We start from the raw sequence: 9,772 nt of genomic DNA on the forward strand, positions 1-9,772 counted from the left end.
TTCGATATATAAGCAGCTACAAACCTCGAAATTTCCAACACTAAAACCTAAACCAACAACAACTACAAACAAAGAAACTGACGAAGAAAAAGACAAAGTTTCTATCCCAAGGGATCCCAAAAGAAGTTATGCTAGCGTGCTAGTGGAACAATCACCTAAATCTCTTACTATTCCAAAATCCCCAGATACCATGAGCGAAGTTCTAATAGTAGTTAAGCAAATGTTAGAACAAATCACTACGTTAATGAATGTCCTTGTCACGCTGACGACTAAATTATGTCCGACAGTGAATTAAATATAGTGCTCTGGAATGCGAATGGGCTGTCAAAACACTGTTTAGAGCTACAAGAATTTTTAAAAGATCAAAAAGTAGACATCATGCTAATATCTGAAACATGTTTTACTTCATAACATTTTTTTAAAGTACCAGGCTATGACTTTTACCACACTATGCATCCCGATGGAACACCTCATGGGGGAAGTGGCATTTTAGTTAAAACAAATATATTACACTTTGAAATGCAACAATACCGCACTTAAGAGATTTAAGCAACCAGCATATCATCAAAAGATTGGTGTGGCTCAATCACAATAACATCAGTATACTGTCCACCAAAACACGCAACTAAGACGGCAACATATAAAAAATTCTTTAGAACCTTAGGTAAAAGATTTATTGCGGGGGGAGATTTTAATACTAAACACTTTGAATGGGGCTCTCGGCTTTCAACACCCAAAGGACGACAGATGCTTGCGGCTATAAGAAGCGAAAACCTTTTAAATATCTCGTCTGGAGAACCAACTTTTTAACCCACGGATCCCAAAATAATGCCAGACTTGTAAGATTTTTGTGTTACTAAAGGAGTGCGACAAAACGACACGTTCTGTAAATCTAGCTTTGATCTTTCATCAGATCACTCGCCAGTATTATTACGGATAAAATCGAATATACAACTTAAAGTTCAAAAATGTTATCTGCACAACAAATTAACCAACTTGGATGCCTTTAGGCATACACTTAAGGCATTACTTGAAGGAAAAAATTTCGCTTAAAACAGACGAAGAAATTGCGCTTGCAACCGAACATCTTATAAGGAGTATTCAACAATCAGCCTGGAGATCCACGCCTTCAAACATGCAACAATTCGCCACATCATTATGTAGTACGACTCAAGAACTTATAAGAGCCAAAAGAGCAGCGAGAAGGCGCTGGTAACAAACCAAATCTCCGAAAGATAAAAAACTTTTTAATGTGCTGATCAAAAATCTAAAAGAACATCTGAAAACAACCAGAAATTTGGAAATACAATAAATCTCCAAAGACTAGACGCAACTACTTCCATCAACTACTCTCTCTGGTGAGCAATAAAGAAACAGACATCAACGCACAATGCACCAGTATAAAACGAACTTGGGCAATGGGCCCGAACAGATACAGAAAAATGCAAAGTATTTACGGACAATCTGTCTTCAGTTTTTATTCTAAACATTAATGAAGCCCCAAATAGTATAACTGAAGAGATTAGAGATGTATTACAGCAAACGCACCAACTGGACCTCCCAATACAAAAATTTTCCATTTCTCCATTCTCCAAATTCGAAATCAAAAAACTAAAAATAAATAAAGCACCCGGCTATGACCTAATCACTTCAAAAATATTAAAGGAGTTTTAATTCTATTGTCACAAAAGGCTTTATCCCTCCCCAATTCAAGGTGGCTCAAATTACCATGATACTCAAACCTGGGAAAACGGCAAAAGATGTTAAATCATATAGACCAATTAGTCTTCCACCGGTTATGTTAAAGTTGTTGGAAAATTTATTTCTTACCAGATTAATGCCCATTGTCAATAGAAAGAGACTAATTCCGGAATATCAATTTGGTTTTAGAAAAATGCACAGTACAATAGAGCAAGTACACAGAGTGGTTAATGTTATACATACAGCATTTGACAAAAGGAAGTACTGCACAGCAGCGTTTCTGGACATATCCCAGGTATTTGATAAAGTTTGGCATAACGGCTTATTGTTTAAGCTTAAAAAGATGCTCCCAAATAATTACTATATTTTCTTAAAATCTTACATCGAATCACGATATTTCTTTGTAAAACTGGGGGATGAAATATCAACTTTGCAGCCAATTCAGGCTGGAGTGCCACAAGGCAGTGTCTTGGGCCCTGTGTTATACTTACTCTTCACTAACGACTTGCCTACCACCGTTGGTACTGAGATTGGAATATTTGGATAATTGCTACAGACGAAAATCACCAGTTAACATCCAACAAATCCATCCATCCAATCCATCCAACATTTCCCAGTGGCTTAAAACTTGGAGAATAAAAGCAAATGAGACTAAGGACGTGTGCGAGTTAGGCTAAGTTGATGCTAAACCAAATGGGAGATTTTTTAGGATTTTTTGCACTGCACGCATTTTGCCATTTATCAACACGTATCGACACATCAATACATTATCGACACAACTTAGAATTTCCCTCATTTAGAACGCAACTTAGCCTAACTCGCACACGACCTAAGTCTTCACAAATAACCTTTACAATGAGAAGGAAAAATTGCCCACCGGTACGCCTTAACGATATTTTAATCCCTCAATCTACCCAAGTGATATATTTAGGAATACACTTTGACACAAAACTAACTTGGAAGCACCATATTTTTACCAAAAGAAAAGCACTTGGCATCAGACTGCGGGAGCTCTACGTGGAAAATAAACTTCTTATCTACAAAGCGATGCTCAAACTAATCTGGACATATGGCATTGAACTCTGGGGAATTGCTGCATATTCAAATATTGAGATTATCCAACGTTTTCAATCAAAAACCCTTAGATTAATCTTAGATGCTCCTAGATATATAACAAATGAATGTATACATCGCGATCTCAACGTTTCGGTAGTTAAGGATGTCATAAAAAGCCAAGCCAGTAAACACAAAAAACGTATGTTACATCATCCCAACCACTTTATGAGCAGAATTATAGCAGAAGAAAGAACGTTCACACGCCTCCGCAAACAAACGCCATTGGAACTTTAATGTGTCCGACTTCAACAGACGGATGTGCTACTCAGCTCAGTCCATTCAAGCTTATAAAAAAAAAAAAGTATTTAGTCACTTTTAAATATTGTTTATTGTCTATTCTGAATTGACAAATCGCAATATAAGAAAATAAAATTAAAAAAAAAAAAACTTAAGAGCTTAAAGGCTTCTTTGTCCAAAGTTAACACTTTTCATAGGGGATTTGGGGTAGCTGCCGCTAGAATGGCTCTTGTTGAGCGTTCATGTATTTTGAAGACAATAGCTTGGTGGTCACTATGCGTGTAGATATCTGACACTTGCCAATCCGTTGAGTTAGCTAGTGGATCACTAATAAATGTCAGGTCAATCTTAGAGCTCCTACCGTTCCTTGAGAACGTGTCCTTTTGACCACAGTTCAGTAACACTACATCCAGGGTGGCCAATGCCTCTAGTAGGCACTCACCTCTGGGATTTGTCAATGTTGAACCCCACTCAACGGCCCAAGCATTGAAATCGCCGGCAATCACTATTGGCTTTATACTTTTAGCGTCGTTAACAATATCGTCCAGTCTCTGTTTGTATTCTTCGATTGGTAGGATGGGGGGTAGATAGCAGCTGAAAAACGTTATTTCGTGCACTGTAGTTTTTACGTATGCTCCCCCTCTGTCGTAAACCTGTTCTAGTGGAAATTTACCACACGTCCATATCGATGCCTTGTTGCATTTGCTTGTAGCCCAACAGTGTTTGTCTAGTGTGCTATAATGTTCGCTCATTATAGCAAGATCTATTATTAATTCACGTACAGTCTGCTTTAGAAGATCCTGTGGAGCTTCACAGTGGTTTAAATTCAGCTGTAGGACTTTCATCTTTTTTTACTTAGTATCCTCCTTCGGGCAGACGGGTAGTGGGGGTATTTCGGTCCTCCCGTAGTATGGTTTGCGTCAATATTTTGATCATTTCTACAGAGAAGGCAGTGAGGGGCCCCTTGACACGCTTTAGCGATGTGGTCCTGCCCACCACATTTGTAGCAGTGTTTAGACCAGTCTTTAGTGCTTTGGCAGTTCCTTGCAACATATCCAAAATCGAAGCATTTGTAACATCTTCTGGGGGTAACTTTTTTGAATAATCGGCACACAGTCCATCCAACTCGTAGTTTGCCCACCTTCTTAGCTTTACCGGCCTGCTTCTTTGGTATTACAATTATAGCCGTCCTGGTACCTCCAGGGGCGCTTCTTATTGTTTTTATTGCAGATTGTTTTATTGCTCCTATTTGTTCTTTCCATGCTGTAATTATTTCCTCCTTTGTAGTTATCTCGTGTAGGTATCTGAGTTCCAATGTGACTTCTTCTGTCAGTGTTTTGACCTCAATTTCTTCGGGCAGTATACTCTTGATGTTAGCTTGATGTACCATTGTTGCTTCCGTTGATCTTTTGAATTCAAGTAGAAGTTTTTTTGTTGTTAGGATCCAGGCATTGTGCTCTTGGTTACCTTCAGCTTGTGCCTGAGACACTTCGGTGTTGCCATTCATTACGAGCGGCGAATCCAGGTTGATTGTCAATGCTTTCCTTGGTTCCTTAGATGGTGCATTATTTGATCGAATTGTCTTCGTCTTCTTAGGTGGAGTCTTTCTACTACTTTCGATATCGTTTCTCAGTCTCTTGGATGAACCTGCTGCTTGCTGCAGCTGGACAGTTTGAGTACATCTATCGTTAGTTCTGATGTCTTTTTTTTGGCTTGAATTTTCTCTCGCTACTTTTTTATAGAGTGACGTTATTGTAGCTACAAGATCACGCATAGCTTGGTGGATCACCTTCTTCCTCCACCCATCATTTCGTGGAGTTCGGATATTTTATCTCCGAGTTTGCTAAATGTTTCTTTTCTCTCTTGTGGAGCAATATCAGTATTAAGCTCTGGTGGAGACGAGAGGGATCTCTCGTTGCTCTGTATCTCATGTGATAGCATAGGTGAGCGGGTCAGTCTTGGTGCCCTCACGAAAGGGTTTTGCCTAGGACTTTAAATCACTCTCAGTGACTCCTTTGCACTTTTGGTGCCGGCTGGAGTAGTAGTGCCAGTGTGTGTGGGTGTTTTGGTTGACATATTCTTTGCAATTGGGTCCCAACTTAAAGCCGTTATCTTAGTTTCGTAGTGTAGTTTCCCTTATTGTGGTATTATGATTATTATCATTATCTTTGTAATGCAGGGAGGTCATGCGAGGGTTGACACATAGCCTTATGAGCGCATGTGTTCAGAGCCAAACCGGGAGCTAAGCAGAAGATATTTTTAACTGCCCCTACACACCAAGATCGTTCTTTAAGGCTTGCCAGGTTTTAACGGGACGGAGGCAGATGAAGCATTAGCCTGAAAGCCGTCTGGACCAGATTTTACTCTAGCCCATATTGGTAACACAATACTTCATCACCAGCCCATGTCATCATATCCAATCGTTTGCTCCAGTATACCATAATCAGAATCTTACTGGTATCGATCCTGATGCGTTTTCTTATAGGCTTCCTCCATTATCATGTCATCATGTCCAATCATTTGCTGTTGTCCAGTATGCCATAATCAGAATCTTACTGGTATCGATCCTGATGCCTTTTCTTATAGGCTTCCTCCATTATCATCTCTCTTATGCGGATTGTGATGCGACAACCGTCCCTAACATGGTATACAGACGTTGCGCATTTCCAACTCCCTCGTTGGCGCATCAATTGCTCTCACATTGGAAGCAGACATTGTGCGCTTACGCGTCCCTCGATGCTATCCCGGGATGGTGGACGCTTAGTTAGATCCGGCGTCTACTCGGCTCAGCTTAGGAGCTTCTCAGGGTTTCTGTGACCCTTTAAGCCACACCCTCCGACGCCTAGCTGGATTTTAGTCGCCTTTTACGACAAGCATGCCTTACCGCGGGAATATTCTCACCCCTATCCCGCAGGGGGTAATGTGCGATTTTGCGCTTGCACCCAAGGCTAGAAAAAAATTACATGAATTTCACAATTTTGTTTGAAATAAAAAATATTATTTTGTGGCAAATTTTGAAAAAAATGATATTTATTTTATCATTTATTTATAAAATGATATTTGGGATCGTAACTTATGTTAAAAATTGCATATATTAACAAATATTTAAAATAATTATTTTTGTTAAGTACTTATAGTGTTAACTGAAAATTATAACTGTCATAACCTTATTTGTATTTTAACTTAAAATATTAGTTTTATGTATATTACTTCCCAACTTTTCTGCATTTTTAAATGCAAATTTAGTAAGTGAACTTAAAGTATTTGTTTGATAAGTTTTGCTCCAGTTTAAAAGAAATAAAAACATATTTTAGGAAGATTTTTTTATTCCCAAAAAGTGTGTATTTACATAGGTAGAGTATCTAACTTTTATTAGAAAACATGAAAATATTTCAAAATATTTTCTTGAACAGGTAGCAGAATGCTTAGATTTGCTAAAGTGAACTTAAAAAACATGAAAAGGAAGTAAAATTTTCAACTCTTTTGAACATGAAATTTTTAAATACAAAGCAATTATTTTCAACAGAAATATATGAATGAATCCTAATAATAGATTATTTAAAATACTTTGAAGTGATACTCTTAAATAAAAAAAACAAACAAACTAAGCCTCAGTCGTGTTAATCACTTACACTTTAAAGGACAAAAGCAATACTTTATAGTGTTTATTTTAATTTTTAAAAATGCTGCCTCACTATGTAAGTGAGGCAGCATTTGCACTCAGAAGTGTAAAACACAGCTCGATAGGTTTTTTTTTTTTTTAACGAGGACTCAAAAGCATCGAAAGCCTAAGTCAGTGCGAAACTTTAATCCGCTAAAAACATGTCCTCATGTCCGGACGGAGAGTCCCTCCTGGAACTACCGTTAGGTATTACGTCAGAAAGGTGTCCTGAGCATTAGCTCAAATCGTTAGTTATGTCGTCTGAGTTCGTAACTGTCCATTTCTTGAAGTGAGACCTCACTTGTGGCGCGTTTGCTGGCACGACTTCGTTCAATGGCTCTAAGTTCAGTCATGATCCTCACAACAGCGGTCGATATCAATCGCCATATATCGAGTTAATCATTTTCAAAATTAAATTAAATAGCCTCACTTATCTCTGCTCTGACTTCGTTAAAACGTGGACAAGAGAAGAGAACGTTTGCATCCTCAGCGACCCCGTCACAGCTAGGACAAAACGGATCTTCTTCGTGTTTGAAACGATGAAGATACTGTTTAAAGACTCCATGTCCGGTTGGGATCTGAATGAAATGGAAATCTACCTCACCATGCGTCCTGTGTACCCACATTTCAAGATTTGGGATCAGGGTATATGTCCACCTCCTTTTCATCGATTCATTCCACCGTTGTTGCCAAGTAAGCATGATAGTGCTTCGTGCCTCATCCATGAGGTACCATGGGACCCCAAATTCGTTGAGTGCTTGTGATATCTACGACCAATTAGCTGTGTTGAAAGCGTTTTTGACATCTAGCGTCACCACCGCACAGTACTCATTGGTACCTCCTTTCCATCGTTCACCACTAGTGGCCTCGCAGGCTATTTTGACAACTATGTCAATGGCGTGAAGCGTGGACTTGCCCCTTCAAAAACCGAATTGCCGCTCACTAAGTCCTCCATGGCGTCCCAGATATTCGTGCAAGCGGTTGACCATGATAGATTTAAGGGTTTTCCCGAGTGCATCCAATAAGCATATTGGTCGGTACGCTGTTGGATCCTGCGGTTGTTTTCCTGGTTTAGGAAACAGGACCAGATCTTGCTTTTTCCAAGGGCTTGGAAAAACTCATTCCTCCAGACATTTGGTGAACAAGTTTGCGAATACATTTGGATCAGCTTTAATTGCCGCAATGACAGCAACACTAGAAATACCGTCTGGGCCAGGAGTTGTTGTTCTTCATACGCTTCATATCAGCATTTATCTCATTGACTGTGACCTGAGGTATTGTAACCAAGCGAGGTCGGGGATCAAAGAAAAACACCCTGTCGTCCGTCGAAGGAAATAGCGTAGTAACTATACGTTCAATTACCACTGGATCCATAGGTTGAGGTGCTCTATTGCCCCGAATCGAGCACATTACCACCTTATAGGCATTCCTCCAGGGGTCAGCTTCAGCACTCTAACATAATTCCCTGAAAGAGCGCTGCTTCCTCTGCTTAATCTCCTTCTTCAAAGCCTTGCGGCATTCTAAGTAATTGTCGTAAATCTGTTGCCAATTTCCGCTGTTACGGTTTCTTTGAGCGATGCGCCTTGCTCTGTTGCAGTCGCTTCTTAAACGAGCGATCTCTTCAGTCCACCAATAGGCCGGTTTTCTAGCTGGTCTACATGACGCATAGGGCATTGCCGCGTCGCACGCTGCAATTAATTTGGAGGTCACCGCCTGCGCCATGCTAGCAGCAGACTCTGGGTACTCCACGTTATCGCTCCAGACCAGTTTGAAGATATCCTCATCGAAGAGTCGATGTTTCCATCTACGTTTCAAGCAGACATTTCTACTGCGCAGTAGTGGTGTGCAGAGTTCGACGATAATAGCGCGATGATCGCTATGCAAATAAATGTCTCCTACTGACTATTTCATGCTTTGTGCTATTGTATCGTGAGGAAACGTCAAGTCGATGGCAGACCGATTTCAGCCTGCTTCAAATGTATGTTCGCCAATGTTCAGAAGCATAACGTCTAGTTGAGAGAACCATTCCAAGAGCACTCTTCCTCTAGCGTTGGTGTGATTGCTACGACTGAAAGTAGACCAAGCGTAAAAGTCGACGACCAGGATAAGCGGAGACTTGCCCCTGGCTTCTGTCACGATTTCGGAGAGTAGCTGCTCAAATTCCTGTAAGTCCAGACTAGCAGGAGCGTAACAAGAGAACAAAAATATCTCGTTTACCTTGACCCAGGTAAAAAAGTGTCTTCTGACTGTAGTAGAGCATTGAAAGGCCCTACCATTTGCGGACCATATTGCTGCTTTACCAGAGGAGTCTGAAATCCACGAGGATTTCACACAGTAGAGCTATATCCATATTTCGCTCGTAAGCCGAGCGGAAAAGCAGGTCCTGTGCCGTCCTGCAGTGATTCAGATTGATTTGCACAATCCTCATTTGCGCACTTTGTCTACCGCTTTCTTGAACTCCGGACAGCGAGCGTTTCCAACAGCGTGCTTGCCTCCACATGGTATACATTTCCTGTCCTTGCTGCATACAGCAGCAAAGTGGCCTTCCTCACCATATCTTCGGCAAGACTTACTACGATCTTCCGGGAATTTACAGTTTGCAGCTTTGTGACCAAAGCGCCAGTATTTCATGCAGCGTTTCGGCTCCACACATTCCATGATTCGGCAGATTGACCAGCCGATGCAAATTTTCCCAGTGTTTAGCAATTTATCTGCATTTGATGCCGCGAGCTGTACAAACGCTATTTGTAAGCCCCGTTGTTTACCGCTCACTATACGAACATTGCTTTTCTCCAAGTTATTTATGCCACTTCCCAGACGAAGAGCGCAGCAAATCTCTTGTTCAGACGTAATTTCATCCAGGTCTTTGATGACCACCGTCTTGCTACGAGTCAGTGCTGCCACACGTACTGAGTCACCAAGTATACTAATCACTGCTGACTGAAAGCCCACCGTGTTGCTTTCTGAAGCCTTTTTAAGCTCTAGCAGCAATTCATTTTTGGCGGTTCTGTGCACGCGCTTGACCGAGTTGCCAAGGTCCTTAAGCGATTTATCCAT

The 9,772-nt window shown here is 40.6% G+C and overlaps 1 protein-coding gene across 1 annotated transcript; it reads right to left on the bottom strand.

The window, feature by feature from the left end:
* Nucleotides 1–9,139: 9,139 nt before the first annotated feature.
* Nucleotides 9,140–9,772, bottom strand: LOC119665813. Its single transcript, XM_038075062.1, has one exon. The coding sequence runs from the start codon at nt 9,770–9,772 to the stop codon at nt 9,140–9,142; it is 633 nt and encodes a 210-aa protein (XP_037930990.1).

This window comes from Teleopsis dalmanni, chromosome 1, assembly GCF_002237135.1.
Source record: "Teleopsis dalmanni isolate 2A chromosome 1, ASM223713v2, whole genome shotgun sequence".
NCBI classification, from domain to species: Eukaryota; Metazoa; Arthropoda; class Insecta; order Diptera; family Diopsidae; genus Teleopsis; species Teleopsis dalmanni.

Bases quoted from the DNA above. Each gene is read 5' to 3' on its own strand.
- LOC119665813 (XM_038075062.1), bottom strand. From the start codon at position 9,772: ATGGATAAATCGCTTAAGGACCTTGGCAACTCGGTCAAGCGCGTGCAC.